At 39.9% G+C, this 17,359-nt stretch overlaps 1 protein-coding gene across 1 annotated transcript in view; it reads left to right on the top strand.

Annotated features, from left to right (window-relative positions):
- The window catches only part of sbm (L-type amino acid transporter sobremesa), a 79,265-nt gene that overhangs the window by 36,053 nt on the left and 25,853 nt on the right, over positions 1 to 17,359 (top strand). The window contains exons 2-4 of the mRNA XM_080267916.1: positions 9,227 to 9,418; positions 9,941 to 10,042; positions 15,960 to 16,241. Of these exons, the coding sequence (XP_080124042.1) occupies positions 9,227 to 9,418; positions 9,941 to 10,042; positions 15,960 to 16,241 (576 nt within the window). The remainder of the gene's footprint in view (positions 1 to 9,226; positions 9,419 to 9,940; positions 10,043 to 15,959; positions 16,242 to 17,359) is intronic.

Raw genomic sequence — 17,359 nt, 5'->3', positions numbered from 1 at the left:
CTTGCACCGCGAGGAGGTTTCTCTTACCTTTAGTAAAATCGTCAGCTGGTAACACAAAACAGACGTCAGGGGCGGCACGAGGGGTCTCATGCTGAAGAAATCGTGTAATGGCAACGAAAAAAAAAAAAAATTAAGCCATCGTCTTTTTCTTTTCTTTTTTTTTTCTTTTTTTTTTTAGTCTTGTACCGCCACTTCCTTTTTTTTGTGTGTTTTGTTTTTTTAAGAGATCCCAAGTAGCGAAGGGGTTAATGAATGCTGTATATATGTCACCCCTTCAGTTTCAGGAGATAGGGGGAATGAAATAAAAAATGACGTCATTGTCCTGAGAAGTGAAGAGATAGTGCTTGGAGCCATATTTACGTAAACTTACTAGACTTCGCACCACTTTTTAAATCTTGAGCCCATGACATTTTTTTTATTTATGCTCTCCAGACGATTACTTTTAAGAGTCTCTGATCGATTTTTAACCATTAGGTATTGTAGAGCTTAAGTATTGCCTTAGTTTATTTCTTTTACTGTTTGAGATCCTTCATAACTTAAATAAATTCGTCTGATGGCAGGCTGTCAAGTTAATAAATGCGTCATCTAGTGAAGGTGTGAAAATCGACAGAGTATGCGTCACTACTATACAGGAGTAGATTAAGGTGCAATATGCAAAATAAATATCCAAGAATGATGTGCTACGAAGAGTGCAGCAAGAATACGGCCCTGAAGTATTGTGTGGCTGTGTAATCTTTAAAATAGCTCTTATATAATTCTTGTACTGACTTCATTTTTATTTTACTTCCTTTTATTGACCATTCAGTACAATCCTCAACACTGGGGAACGTCACTGAAGGCTAAGCAAGAAAAGGTAGATGAGAGCAAATGAATACCCCGACTCATGCATGGGAGAAACGTTATCGTATTGGTTCTAACATTTACAGTATTTAAGTCAGATTCCCGTATTGACAGCATGTTTTTTTTGTTTTTTTTTATATGGTTTACACAACATATTCTTCTGAGGTAAATGGGATGTAAACTGAGGGAATGTTTGGGTTAGTTATTTCATACTTTCTTTTCTTTCTTTTTTTTTTTCCCCCCCTTGCCATATTCTACTCATTCTTACTTGCCCCTAAGCATAATCGTTTCCTAGAGTAGATGTGCTTGAACTGAATGGTAAAAAAAAATTAAAAGATAAAATGCGAACTTGTCTATATCGGTCAAAAAGCGGGCACTCTTGTCTCTACCGGCCATGACATTCGGTATCTTCCTGACAATGAAAAACCGGGAAAAAAAGTGAAGCATCGTAGATAATGGTGCTTGAGAGTGAGAGAGAGAGCTATCGTCAGGTCCACCTCTCCCAAGATGCAGCTTCGGGCAGTTGGCAGACAGCACAGCGGATGGTTCCTTCTGACTGGTACAGTTGAACCATTTATCCTGTTCAAACCGGAGACGTATCTTTTATTCAGTTCTTGCTATCTCCAGACGATTTTCAACGTGAAGGGGTTAGATATAGCCTTCATCAGTTCATTCTGCTCTAGAGATCCTCCCAAATTTGAGTATAATCGTGTGATCGAAGCAAGAATGAAATATATAAAAGACGCCATACTGTCGAAGAGTTAACCACGTAAAAGTTTTATTTTAATCTGTGCATCCCGTCAAACGATTTCATTCGCCTTGGAAGCACGTCGTAGGGCTCATTTCCAGGATCATTGTGCGTCTGTGGTGTTTGAGCACGCCTCTTATCGGTTGGGAAGCATGGTGACGAAACGCGGTTTTAACAGTGGAGCAGAAGCAGGGATGGATGGTGCTTCAAAGAGTTGCATACATAAGTTCCTTTGCATAGATTTTCCCTTACCATATTCCAGAACCACAGGTGTTCACTGATCCTGTAAACGATACTCACGGTATTAAGAACCTCTCTCCATTAACTTCTGCGCTGAATAACTAAGCTAAATTTGGCGTAATGAAACAGTTGAGGGTAACGTATCTCATCACCGTCATCATTATCATAACCTTGCATTCTGTCCTTATATGAGTTGGGAAGATCTATTTTTCTTACCTGACAAAACTGTATACTATATTTTATACTATATTTACCATTTCTATTTAAGTTTTTTTTTTTTCATTGGCACCGTTCATTTTTAAGAGGTTAAGTATTGTGTTAATGCTTTTAACTTGGGGAAGTTTTTCTCACATTGTTCCAGCTAACGTCTACCAGGGGATAATAAAGGATATATATATGTAACGCCTCAGGCAAGAAAAGTCTCTCCATAATAAAGAATGTAATAGCAGAAATAAAGGAAAAATCACGTCAAACTAAGATACTGAAAAAAAATATATAGAAGTAACGTCATCGTATTTAAAACCAAATTTTCACTGGTTTTGTTTTCACCTTGTTGGGGGCCGCGAATTTCTGCTTCGGTTGTGTATTCAAGCACTTACATGACTTCGGCCCCGTAGTGAAGGTGTGGGTTTGTGGCCTCTCTCTCTCTCTCTCTCTCTCTCTCTCTCTCTCTCTCTCTCAGCGACGTGTGTGAGAGGGTGAGAAAGAGAGAACAAGCGGCGCCAGGTGGACATTGGACATTGCTCACATTCTCGCTCACAAACTCACGCCAACCCTTCCATTGCGGCTTATGTAAGAAAGCAAATGTGTGTGTGTGTGTGTGTGTGTGTGTGTGTGAGAGAGAGAGAGAGAGAGGGGGGGGAGGGAGAGAGAGAGAGAGGGAGGGAGGGAGGGAGGGAGGGAGGGAGGGAGGGAGGGAGGGGGAGAGAGAGGGGGGGGATGGGACAGTGAGTAAAAAAGGAATTGCAAACGGAGAGAGAGAGTTGCTGAGTAGGGACAGAAGAGCTTGGAGGACCTTGGTTCGAGGCTACCCCTTACAGTTGTGGCTTTATTGATCTCAGATAGATGGATGGGTATAAGTAGATAGATAGATAGACATGCGGTACGGTATCTTACACCATCTATCGATCTGTCAGCAAACATTCTATCTGTAGTGACGTCAGCACGCCTCCTAATGCTATATATAAGAAAGCATATTTACGGCGTCTCATTTACTTAGCGGTATCTGTGTTTGTCTGGCTATTTTTCAGTGATTGTCTTTAAATATCTATTTGTATATCCACGCCAGTGCCGTTTACGGCTTACCAAAAAAAAAAAAAAAATGTGTGGTTTATAATGAGGGAGATGCATCAGTCAGTATATGTACGGAATATATAACAGTCTGTTTAGCTGTTGATGTAAGTTATTTACTTTATTAATTTGTTTATTTTTATATATATAGTTCCGGTCGGCAATGTTTTTTTTCACGTCTAGGTTTCCGAACTAATGAAGCGAAATTCCAACCCTTCAGTATTACTAATTAGTTTGGCAAACGCTTGTTAACTTTTGACATCGGGAGTTCCTCTCTATTGAAGCAATATTATAACCATTCCATCGTCTTGAATATCACTGATTGGCAAGCTCTCGTTAGCTTTTGACATAGTTTTCGAGATGTTTCAAGTAAATGAAGGGAGATCGTCTTTTGTTCCCTTAATTTCTTCTTATCTTAGTGACAGGAAAATAAAAGTAAAAGTAGATGATGTATATTCGAATTTCCACTCAATTAACGCCGGCGTGCCGCAGGGATCAGCTCTGGCGCCAACCCTATTTCTGGTTCATATTAATGATCTCTTATCTGTCACTCACAATCCCGTTCACTCATATGCAGATGACTCAGCACTACATAGTTCATTCACACTCAGACATCCATTTACAAAGTCTAATATCTGTACCTCTCAACTCACTACAGCCATCTCCATAAATCAAGATCTAGCTACAATCAGTGAATGGGGACAAAACAACCTTGTCTCTTTTAATGCTAGTAAAACTAAATATATACAGTTTACTAATAGACAGATATTACCAGATTCGTACATTACCTTCAGTGCTACTAATATTCCCATCTCCCAAAGTATTGAAATTCTTGGTGTCTCACTTAACAGTGCCCTCAACCGGACCTCTCATGTCAGATCACTTGCTAAGGCCGCCTCAGAGAAACTTGGATTATTGTACAGAGTCCGTAACTTCTTCACTGATGAGCAGTTAGCTATAATTTATAAGAGTCATGTGCGCTCTCAGCTTGAATATTGCTCACCCTTGTGGAATGGTTGTGGAGGGGTTGCATTGAGACAACTGGACAAAATTCAGAATAAAGCTGTTAGAATCATTAACAACCCTGTCATTACGTATAAACTACCTCCCCTGCAAGTAAGAAGGAATGTTGCCTCCCTTGCATTATTTTACAGATATTTTTTTGGCAAGTGCTCAGACGAGGTTGCGTCCATGGTGCCGCCTCTCCATGCCTTCCCTCGTGCTACACGGGCATCTGGTAGCGCTCATGACTGGAATGTCACTCAACCATATTGCAGAACTTCTGCCTATCAGAATTCTTTCATTCCCCGAACTGCATCTCTCTGGAACTCGCTTCCCCAGAGTTGTTTTCCTCCAAATTTCAACCCACAAGTGTTCAAGTCTAACTGTTCAGATATTTTATGAATGGAGGACACCAGTAGTCTGGTGTATGGATTATTTTTTTTCCCCCCATTTGTTTTTCCTTCCTCCGTTGTTATTAAAAAAAAAAAAAAAAGTTCCAACTCGCTTGAATATTACTGATCAATAGAGCAAGATCTGTATTAGTCTGTGAGCTTCAGTCAGTTTCGAAACAGTGTTCCTAATTAGTGAAGCAAGAGGACAACCAAAATCTCATTAATTTGTGACAGTTTCAAGATGGTATTCCGAATAAATGAAGTGAAATCCAAACCCTTTCAACCGTTTTGAATATTAGTGGTAAGTTAATCAGTATCTCAAACTTTTGATATTGTTTGGAGAATGTAAAGGAACTTTTGATCGTAGTTGCCCTTTCACCATAGCTGGATATAAACATTCTCTGCCTGCCCGTCTGTGTGTGTGTGTGTGTGTGTGTGTGTGTGTGTGTGTCTCTCTCTCTCTCTCTCTCTCACACACACACACACACACACACACACACACACACACACACACACACACACACACTATTTACGTGTTCCACTTTAATAATCTATCCTGTTGTACCCTTGGCTATATTTTATGTTTTGTACCCAGGCTGATTCAGTGCCCAGTTATCGGAGAGAGAGAGAGAGAGAGAGAGAGTGAGTTAAGCAAATCCACCAAGCCTGTTATCTATCAGTGAATCAGAGACTGTATGCCAATGATTTCTGTTCATATCTGTTTGTATCTATCAGTCTATCTAACTATCTATGTGTCAATCTCCGCTGTTATTTATTACACCGTATAACATGATTTACTTAATTTGCATATTAAGTGGTCACGTATATTTAACTTGAATAAGTCCTGACGTCAGAGAGAGAAAGAGGGGGGGGGGCAGGAATGAATGAAAAACTGTGTAGGTATCACACACACACACACACACACACACACACACACACACACGTGTGTGTGTGTGTGTGTGTGTGTGTGTACGGGGAGGAATATGAGCGTTTCAATGTTTAGTATATTGCTGCCATTGTGTGGGTCATATTTTCTTCCTCACGTATTTACCATAATCATTTCATTGCTATCGCATCTTTTCCTTTTATAATGGCTGTTGAACCGACGGTCTTACGTTGTTTAGAAGTGACCCATGTACTTTGTAGATCCATGAAGGCCACAGCTAACTCCTCCAATATGAAGTTTCTTCTAAGCTAAATAAAATCTTTTGAAACTAACAAGAATACTCAAACAAAAACGTCATGATGGTGACATTTTTAAATCCTTCACCCTCAAGGAGCCACTTTTAAGAATAATAAAATCATGTGGCGTGTGCGATAAAAATACAATGAATATCATCGACCCAAAGGGGTTAATATCCTTTTGTAGTTACCTGTGCATTTAACGTCGATACTGAAAGATATGAATTACATATAAAGCAGTTTTAACGTGTAGTATGAAAATTATGTCGCTAAGGAAAAGGTTATATGATTTCTGTCATGCCAGCGGGATACGGCTCGATAGCAATAGTCATCTGAAATGTGGACTGCAGGCTTAAGCTGATATGAAGTCCACCAGCCTTCTTTCAGGGGATAGGGAAGTAGTTCATCCCTCTTTCTTGGAGTAGGGAAGTAGCTTATCTTTCTGGGAGTAGGGAAGTAGCTTATCTTTCTTTCTGGGAGTAGGGAAGTAGGTGAGGGAGGTACCGGTATGTATAACCAAGCAGTTGACCGACTTGGTTATAGGCTATCGGTGCCACCGCGTGAAGGCGTCCCACTCCCGCACCACGACTATAAATACTGCATATCGGCTGGACGCACGTGTTATGCAACCCTACATTAAGGGACAGAAAATAACTGTTTGTTGGTTTTGGCCGAGGGTAGGTGATGAGAGAGTGAGGGGAGGGGAGGTCAGGGAGGGATGGGGGTAGAGGTAGGAAGCAGCGCCATAGAGTGGAAGATGAAAGGTAGAGGAAGGGGTGAGGGAGAGAGGGAAGATGATGACAGGGGAGAAGGACAAGGAGTATGACTGGGAGAGGGGAGAGAGAGAGGTACCGTACAAATGAAAACCAACAAACCCTTTTTAGACGTCTTGTTATAGATGATGACGAGTTTGTAATTGTCGACATCGATGTGTCTGTCAAACTGGCTATGACCTCCGTCATTTAAATGGCTGTGTGTTCAGTATCTCGAAATAAAGGGAACTGAATTAGGCTTTTTTCAGTTTCCATTGGAAGGGACTAGCATTAGAGGCACTTATCCGTGTTTGTGTGTGTGTGTGTGTGTGTGTGTGTGTGTGCATTAGAGAGAGAGAGAGAGAGAGAGAAGCTAGCTTTCATTCCACCTATTAACTCTGACACCATACACTTTTTCATTCACTTGGCATTGTCTTTTTGCCGCATACTCATACTCCATCTCTGTTGTGTTTTGTTTATTTGAGTCACTGTATTTTTACCCCACTCTGGGAGCTCTCTCTCTCTCTCTCTCTCTCTCTCTCTGCATTTCCTCCTGCGTCACCACTGATAACAAAGTCATTAGGGAGACCGATAGATAGCAACCAATTATCTATTTATCTATCGCAACCAAGTGTTTATGTATCTATCGAACTTACTGTGAGAGTAGAAATGCCAATCGATATATTACTGTGCAGTGTACCTTGTCTGTCTGTCTTCTTGTATGTATGTGTATGTATATATTTTTATGTATGCATGTGTATGTATGTATGTATGTATGTACGTATGTGTATGTGTGTATGTATTTATGTATTTCCGGATCACTCGATATGTGTACTGAGAGGGGGGGAGGGGAGGTGACTGGGAATGTCATAAAGGAAGGTGAAGTAGAAGTCTCTCTCTCTCTCTCTCTCTCTCTCTCTCTCTCTCTCTCTCTGACGTCATACTGGTGGAGAGAGAAAGAGCGGGAGAGAGAGAGGACGTGACTGCCAGAGCGTACCACTGACCTTGTCTCCCTCTTTTCCTCCCCCATTTCCCGGCCCTCCTCTCCCCTTCCCTCTCTGCCCCTTCCTCCTCTCTTCTTCCCCACCCCCTCTCTCTCTTCTCTCTTTTCCCTCCCAGACTGCTACTTTTGCCAGGACACTCTCTCTCTCTCTCTCTCTCTCTCTCTCTCTCTCAGGTGTAATGACGTCACGGACCAAAAGGGTGGGGGAGAATGGAGAGCGTGATTGGTAGGAGGAGATGGGGAGAGTAGGGAGGGGAGAGATGGGGAGGGGGAGGAGGGAAATTGTGAGAGCTTAAGAGGGGGAGAAGGAGGATTGAGGTTGAAGAGATGGGAAGAGGTAGGGGAATGGTGGAAGTGGGTGTGGGAAGGAGGAAGGGCGTAGCATTAGATATATAAGTAGGAGATAATGGTGTTGTATAGCGGTAGCGGGAATTAATTACAGAGAACGTCGTCGTACAGACTAGTTAACATCTTCATTGCCACAACCATTACATTTTTTTATATTTGCTCTAACCATGATGACAGAATGGTGGAATCTGTTACTGTGACAAGATTTGAAACTCTCCGTTATTCCTTCAGTACCGTGACATTTCTCTGTCTGTTTGTCTGTCTGTATGTCTTTCTTATTTTTCTGTCTGTCTGTCCATCTCGCACAACTGATTTTAATGGAAACTGTCGGTAGCCACTTCACGACGAGAGGTTTCACTACTGTACGAGCTAGTAATATGGTCTCTTGGTAGCGAGAATGTATTACGAGTGTAGTCAGAGAGAGAGAGTCATATTAGTCAAGAGGTTTAGCTTACTTCCCTCTCTTCCCAACACATACCACACACACACACACACACACACACACACACACACACACACACACACACACACACACACACATTTGGTACTGTGGTGGAGTGAGCTGTATTCTCATTGTTATTATAGACTTTGAGCCCTTCCTTCTCAGTGATTTACTTTATCTAATACACATACTGTAATAATGTTTTGTATATAACCAATGCAAATTAGGTCAGACTGAAAAGATTTAATTAACATACTTGGCAATAAGGTGATGGAGTGTGGTATGCATAATTACGATAGTTTTGGAAGAAGTACACTGAAGCCTTCTGCACCAGTGAGAATACAACTGATTGCCAGAAACGAGTCAGCCGCACATCAGCATTATCAGTTACCATTCCAGTTCATTCAGTCCACAACGTTCTGACGTGACAACACTTCTCCATTCGATTCAGGTTCACTCTCCTGTGTATGGTCTTCGATTTCATACTCACGACTTCCATTTTTAGGCATTGCTTCATCTGTTTATCAGTCTACTTATTGCATGTATATATTTGCCTCTTGTCTATAATTCTACTTTCAGTCTGGTACAGTACCTTACACTTTCTGTCTCAGTTTGCTGCTTGTCCACCAAATTATCTTCTTTGTATGGTAGGTGTTTGTTAGCTATGTTGGAAGAGAAGTGACCAGCAATTTTTGTGTTGCCATAGAAGAGGTACAGGTCATAATTCTGTTCTCTAAAAAGCACCGACTATAATGTATATTCTCCTCATTTTTCAGAATCATTACGAAAATCTTGACCTTGCCTGAATTTCACAAGTAAACCTAATTCCATTCTCTCTTGTAATAAATGCTTGTTAATGAAGGAAAGACAGTTGATACTATAAATTAGGGGATCTGGTACATCAACCTGCCAGGTTCTTCCAGCCATTCCCAACTGCACTCCTGTGTGAGCTCCTTCCTTACCTTCTAATGGTAATTTTTTTTGCAGGACATGAGGTTGGGTCCGGCGGCGGGGTCGTGCGGGGCGGTGGGCAGGTCGTCCAGAGGGCAGAGGGCCAAGCTGAAGGTAAACTTGCAGCAGGCGTGGCGGGATGCAAGCCAACTCCGAATGACCCTGTTAACCTCGAGAGGCGGGTGGGACTCCTCAGTGGGGTTGCTCTGATTGTCGGGACCATGATTGGTGAGTACAGATTTATGTGTAAGCTGTTAAATCTCTTGTAACATTGTACCCTCAGGTACTATCAGTGTCTTGGGTAAGTTGGAATGTGTACTGTATTTGTTATAGTTCATGAATCTGTTGACACTTGTTGTGTAGTAGTAATGCCTGCAAAACAGTATCAGTGTCCTGGATAAGCCAGTGTTTTCTAAAACATTGTACTTTGGCTTCAAGAATTGTAAATTCATAGTTAGTGGTAATCCAAATAAACTAGAGGACTTGCTCACCCAGAAATAAGATAAAAGAAATCCAGTTCTCACTGTGTATGCTATTGAAGGCCTTTTGTCTGTGTCAGGTTAGGATAAGTCTTGAACCTCTTCTGTTGTGCAGTCTTGTTTCATAAGTACTCTGATTTATCAGTTTCTTTTTATTAGTTTTATAATCAAGTTACTTATAAAGAATTGTGAGGACTGTATGGCCTGTGAATCTTTATAAATCTGTATAATTCTCCATATGTATCCTGTTGATCATCTTTATGTGTGTTAGGTTCTGGAATCTTCGTGAGTCCCAAGGGGGTGCTAGAGCGGACTGGCAGTGTGGCCCTGAGTCTGATCGTGTGGGTTGCCTGTGGAATCCTCTCCCTCTTGGGTCAGTTCACTCCCTTCATAGAGTTCCTTTAGTGTTTAGAGCATTTACTTACAGTCCTCCTCACTTGTTCGTTCACTTCATTACAAAACACAGAAACTGAGATTGACAGATAATGCTCAGTGATGACTAAAAGCTGTGCCATCTCTCATCTCTGTTAGAAGTACAGTACATTTTTGCAGTACATCATCAGCATCCTAGTCATAAGCATCATTATTGTCATCCTGACATTTTCCCCATCAAAGGATGGGGTGAGGTAGGATCAGAAACAAGGGAATGAAAAGCATGAAATGTTGGGGAGGGTGGGGGGGGGTAGTTATGAACAACATACTCAGTATATTAAGTGAAATGAACTAGATGTTCCATGACATGCCATTCAAGCCCCAAGAATTCTGCTTTCACCTCGCCTCGTGGTTACACTGAATGAGTAGGGATAATTAATGGAGATTTAGCCAAAGAGTTTATTTAACATTGTTTTGTATAATATTATCTTTAGGCAAATAAATACACACTAAAGAGATAAATTGTTGTACACTACTTAACAGTCACAGAAATGTTGATAATATACTCTTACCCTTAATTCTCTTTGTCTTCCATTTGCTAATATTCATGCTATGATACCCCTTTGTTCTGACCACCCCAAATTTTTGCAGCATTCCATTTGTATCCCTGCTTCATCTAAAATAATATCAGATAAATTTAAATCCATTTTGCAGTGACTTATGATACACAACAAAGCTTTTCTGATACAACACAGTAATATTGACTTACACAGTACATAGTAAACTTTTCTACCATAGCATGTTAATTTTTCATTTTAATCACACCACCATCAGAATATTATATTCATTTATATTATTCACCACTAACATCGAAGAAGTTTGTCAAGTCTCCCATAAACTGATTAAAATCTTCAAATAATAAGAATATAATAGAATTTGCATTCTTGAAGAATCAGATATATGGAACATACTTGGTACACAGATCGTTAATGGTCAGTGAATATTGTCTGACCATTACTTAATGCTTCTGTGATTTTGTTAGCCTAGCAGTCTAATTTAGGATTCCCCCCCCCCCCCTGCCACATTCATAAAACTAGGATAATAACGAGGAAGGCAAACTCGCAGTTTTTGACAGTCATTTGAGAGACATGCAGTGAGGTTAAGTTGTCCCTCTTGCCTTTTTTTTTTCTTTTTTTTTTCTATACTGAATATATTCTATAAATGACCATTAAATATGGGAGCTTGACTGCTTCCTCAGCATTAAGAGCATGGCTGATGCCCTCTAGCTTTATATACCTGCTTCTTGAACTCTTCCTTCTATGACTCATACACCTGGTAGTCTGCTATACATTTTTGCCAGCCTTAACCTCACTCCCATCCTTTTGTGGCCCAGGACTTTTGTGACATTACCTACAGTGAACAGTTTTTAAGGGGTGATTTACTTAGGTACTAATAGATACTCCATTAGCAGTCATACATGGTTGTGTGGTATTTGTTGAGAGGGGATGGACATGTTTTAGTTCAGTAGTGCCTAAACAATGTACAAATGTCTTTCTGCATATTGTAAAATCTGTATGGTGATGAGCAGTGACACAAAACTCTGGCTCAGGCTGGAAATAAACAGGTGGCTAATGCAGATTATTAAAGCTCATGCCATATTTCAGGTTGGGGCTGCAGCAACCACAGGTGTAACAATACTTGTGAATGGTTATAGATTGGGTTAGTAGACATTATAATGAAACATGGGTTGCAATTCCGTAGACTTTCCTTTTTTCCTTTCAGTTGCAGTTTTGGTGAAATTACCCTGATTCAGCAGGTTATTTAGAGAAGTTGCCATAACAAGGATAGATGTTCTCTTGAAATTCTACCAAATTATATTGTTTTTACCTCCAAAAATGTGGGGACTGTAGTACAGATACAGTTTGCTGACTTCTCGCAGTTGCATGTAGATGTACCGATACTTCATATGTTTGTAGTACAACATACTGGCTTTTATAGAATTTGAAAGATTTGTAAACATTTGAGAGTCCCAGTGGACATCAGTCAGTAATATACACATATGTAATTTGAAAATTGTTTTATTTCAGAGTTGCTGCATTAGAGATGTTCTGCTGTTGCGACATCAGGATAGTACTATACCTGGTTTTGCCCACAGTATTATAACAATCATTATTACAGATATCTGTCTTAGCACATTTCCAGGTCAGTCTTTAATGAGATTATTTTGAAATGTCTTTTCAGGTTGGTGTGTGGTGGCGGTGTTCTGGAGGTGACGATAATAACCGATATACAATAAGACCCCTTTATTTCTGCATTCTTTTATTCCATCCATGATGTACATAGAATATCTGAATGCAGTTTGTATTAGATACTTGCAGTGGAATTATGTTAAGGAGTAGAAAAAACTGCAGTCTGAAATTGCATCAGTTGAGGATAAGTGATAAATGAAATAGAAAACCAGAAGTAGCAGTCTAAGAGCTTCTTTGATCTGCTGATCAGTTGGTCTTCAGGACCCATACAAAAATGCCTGAATGTGTATGCAGTTCAGTACTGGTATTACATCTGTCTGTCAGTGTCAAGTGTGGGGATTCCAGCCACTACAAAACCATGCATAGAATCATTGCCCAAACCTTTCTTTTGTTTCACTGGTCTATCAGGCCTATTAGAGATGGTATAAAGGGGTATTATTGTACTTTGCTGTCTTACATTTGTGAAAAGTAGTGTGTTATTTCATTTGATCCTTTTCCCCTCCCTTGTTTGGCTGCTTTCCTTTGGACTGGTGGCGGGTCTGGTGTTCACAACTGGTCCATCAACACCACTCACCGTCGACACCACCAACCCGCTGCTGCTGATGTTGCTGATGGTTGTGATGGCTGCTGCTCCAACAACACTTCTTCATCATTCATCTTTTCATTTTTGGGAAGGGGGCTACTTTTCATGTCTTCTTCCTCACCTCCACTCTGGTGTACTATCTTGTAATTCATCCATTCTCTTGATCATTCCCTCTTTCATTGGTTCATATGTTTATTTATGCATTTCATGTGCGTTGCATTTTTTTCTGTTCCTGTGTACATGCTCTGTCATTTTGTATAACAATTGTGTGTTCCATGTATTTATGTTTGCTGGAAGTTGAACGGTCTTCTTTGTATCTGTGTTTCTGGAAATTGAATGGTCCTCTCTGTACATGTGTTTGCTGGAAGGTGAACGGTTCTCCTTGTACTGCGTTTTCTGGAAATTGAATGATCCTCCCTGTACATGTGTTTTCTGGAATTTGAATGATCCTCCTCGTACCTATGTTTGCTGGAAATTGAACAATCCTCCCTGTACATTTGCTGGAAATTGAATGGTCCTCCTTGTACCTGTGTTTGCCGGAAATTGAACGGTTCTCCTTGTACCTGTGTTTGCCGGATGTGAAATGTTTGTTGCGGCTGAGTAGGAGCGTTATGCTATGTGGAGCTGGGGTGTTTGATCCCCTCATCTGGTGCTGAGCACACATATTTCCTGGCGGCATTCGGCCACCTGCCAGCATTCCTCTTCGCCTGGGTTAGTATCATCATCCTCAAACCTGCCATGCTCGCCATCATCTGCCTCTCTTTCTCCAAGTACCTGGTGGAGGCGTTTGCGACGGAGTGTGAGCCGCCGCTGATGGCGATACAGATGCTTGGCGCTGTCACGATTGGTGAGCTGAGAAGCATCCCTCCAGTTCTTTATCCTCTCATTGTGTTTCCAGAGAGAGAGAGAGAGAGAGAGAGAGAGAGTTGATTGCAAGTACGAGTATTTGTGAATCTGGACCCAGATTGTATTAAAGAAGTATTTCATGATAATTGATTTTACGGACAGGTTTCTATGGTTCATCATTTTGTGATACAGGTACAGGCACTTTAGCTTACCGGATATAATAGAGATAAAATGGAGACACAAGTGAAGAGCTTGACAGCATTCATTATCTCCCTTGTTTAGGTTAACTGTTCACTTCATTTTGCCTTCAGTTGATTTATCAGTATTATCATTGCCAATCCAAGTAGAGTACAGTATTGTGATATCGTTGTGCTGTACTTGGTGACATCAAGGGTGTATCAAATGGGTTGATGGTTTGTACATGTCTGAGCATTAAACTATTAAGTGCTGTGTAAGCACTTTGAGAATTTTATTTAGGTTAGCACCATACAAGTTTGGCTGAGAGAAGGCTTTTAACAGTCTAAGCTATGATGATATATTTTATAGTTTTTCCTTTTGCCATCAGACAGTTTCAGTCAGTTGAGGAGAGTCTCCAGATTATGAACCAGTTAGTGAAAGCTGTGTTTGTCCCCCTCCAGTTTCAGTTGGCTATAATAAGTGGATGACAGTCAGCTAGTGATAATAAAAATAATAGATGAAAGATGTCTTCATAGTGAAGAGGTTAACCACTTGAATCTTGGTGACATCCTTTTTAGTTAATTTTTTATAATATCTGACCATTTCATTCAGCCCAAGAAAGGCCTGTCGTATTTGAAGGTTATTTAAGGCTATATCTAGCCCTGCTGTTTTGAAGAGTCTGTCTGAAGCCAAGTATAATTATCAGGAGGTGGCAATTATCAAATAAATTAATGTCATTAGACTCAGTGGGTTAAAGGCTGTTGGGATTAACACAGTCCACAAGTTAAGATATCAACAAGTAGAAATGCTTGGGAAATTTTTGGCTCGATTGTAGTTGAGGAGATGTCTTAATCCTGTAAGATGTCCACTGCAAAAGTGGTGAGATGTCATAATGCTTTGAAATATCATTTGCTAAACAGCCCCTAATTTTCTCTTAATATTTGTTTGTTTGTTTCTTTTATTTTTGCAGCCTGCCCCTGTGTGCATTATTGGACTGTTATATCTGTGTTCTTACTTGACTCTGCATGCCTGTGCCAGACATACCTCACCTGAGCACAGTATTTTGTATTGATTACAGGTGCCTCTTTGTTCCTGTGTTCTCTTGCCTTTAATCAGTTATTACTGTATGCTGTCAGTGTTCTACTTTGTTTACTTTTTTGCTTTGATTGTACTGTATTACCTGTAGTATGCAGTACTGTACATTGTTGCTGTATTTCATTTGTATGAAAAGCATGATATTTTATTTTTAAGCATATGCAGTAGCCTTATTGCATTTCAGGGCATGTTCACTCAGCATGCTTTGATTTTTCTCCTAAACTGTTTGTTCTGTACTAAGATATGTTTTGTTTTTCCACAGATTTATAAGAATTGCCGGAGCATGATCAGTTATGGTTTTATGTTTTGTTGAACTGTAGCTGAAAGATTTTTTATTTGCTGTAGATGCATCAAGTCTCAGTTATGCATTTACAAATGTTGCAGCTTATAGTGTATATGCATTTTTCTTTCCCCCTAGTTAAAGCACAGTAGATGTCTGTTCATCCAGGTAAAACTTGCTACAGTCTTGGGTCATTTGAAGTCTGGTGGGTCTTTGATGCCAGACAGTTTTATTTATTGCACTATGTTCAGTACATTGTTTAGATAATCAGACATGTGCTGGAGTACGTTTAGTTTATGGTTACCTTAGCTCATGCATTGTGTTTGGTTTAAATGCTACTTACTGTGGTGTCACATTGGCTACTAAACATGTCAGATTTTGAAATTGGCAAGTATTTTTGTCTGTGATATATTACTATGTAATATGCTGTATCCTGTATGAGTAGTTTTCTGTTGTGTCAGTTGTACTATTTTTATATTTATCAAGACCAGCACATTGTAGTTCATTAAAAAAATTGAAGAATCCATGATACACCTTACCACATTACTTGCAGATTTCAGAAATTGCTAATGTTTTGTGGTTAGTATCACCAGATTTATGCTTAGTTTTGTTTTTTTTATTTTTACATCTCTCGAACCCATAAGCTATATTCCCCACCCCTCACTCTAGAAATTGTAAACTTGGGCAGGTGCTCTTGCGTATGCTGAGCTGGGCACATTGGTGAAAGAGACTGGGGGCGAGCATTCATACTACATGCATGGATTTGCCCCGGGAGTGAAACGGAAGACATGGTGGGCACCAATACCTGCCTTCCTTTTTGCATGGGTGTCCATTTTCCTTCTCAAGCCTTCATCATTGGCCATCATCTCCCTCACGTGTGCTGAGTATTTCCTACGCATCTTCCAAGTTGGAAGTACAGACTGTGCCGTCAGCGCAACAGCAGTCAGGCTCTTCGCTGCATGTGTTATAAGTACTGACCCAATACATTTACCTTAAGTTTTGTACTGACTAACATGCCATGAGAACTTCATTATTTTGCCTTGGTTGTCTTTAATACAGTGCTGTGCCCTGCTGCCACACTCACTGCCAGTTGGCAGTCTTGTACCCTTCCTCTTCTTTGATGGTTATTATTACAGTAAAGCAGTACAGTACAGTACAGTACTCATCTGAAATGTACCACTAAGTTTTACATTTGTCATTGTTAATGATCTCAGGATTTCACTAAATTATCATTGCAGTAGATATAAAGTTTGAAGAGAGTTTACTCAGGGTTTAATGAAAATTACAAACAGCTATTTATTTTATTGAAATGTAGAAAATAAAGAGAAAATAGAGCTTCACTTTTTGTACCAGTAAATTGTCATCTTAACCCTTTCACTCAGATGATTTTTTTTTTTTTTTTTTTTTTTTTTTTTTTTTTCCCCCCCTGTCTATAAGCAGTTTTATTAATTTGAGGTACGGTACAGTTTCAAAAAGCTATGCTTGCACTGGATAAAGTTGCCATGAGGTGGCAAGAATGAAATAAGTACAGTATGTCCTCGAGCTGAAAGAGTTAAAAGCGTCTTAAGGGCAATGTAATGTAGCTGAACTCATATGAGTGCTGTCAGTGCCAAGTGTCATTTTTTATGGCCTGAATAATTATGTTAAGGTGTTGGGTAATTGACAGGTAGCTACATCAGTGAAGCCATAGGAAGTGATGATGACCAGTTTTGTGTGTGTGTGTGTGTGTGTGTGTGTGTTTGTATTGCAGTTTTAAAATGGGTTGATTGTATATATTTTGTGTATGCATTTAAGTTACAGTTGTGACTTCCCTTTGATAAATCATGTGCAATACATTTTTGATGAAGATTAAGTGTGATAAGAAATGTCAGGTCTTACAGCCTTTCGGCATCTGAAACAGAAGTGATAAGATTTTGAAGATTAGTTCCGCTTCAGTATCCATGATAAGCTTATTAGAATTTCCTGAGATTATATTTGAGAACATTTTTGATATTCAGTTTTTAGTTGCACTGTACTTTATATGCTGTAACTCAGTAATGGTATGTGGTTTCACTGTGCTGTGCAACTATATGTGATTGTTTAATGGAC

Source organism: Coenobita brevimanus, chromosome 25, assembly GCF_032717465.1.
Source record: "Coenobita brevimanus isolate Jiangsu-jjx chromosome 25, ASM3271746v2, whole genome shotgun sequence".
NCBI lineage: Eukaryota > Metazoa > Arthropoda > Malacostraca > Decapoda > Coenobitidae > Coenobita > Coenobita brevimanus.
Note: the sequence above shows the minus strand (reverse complement) of the source record. Positions and strands in the feature narration are given on the sequence as shown.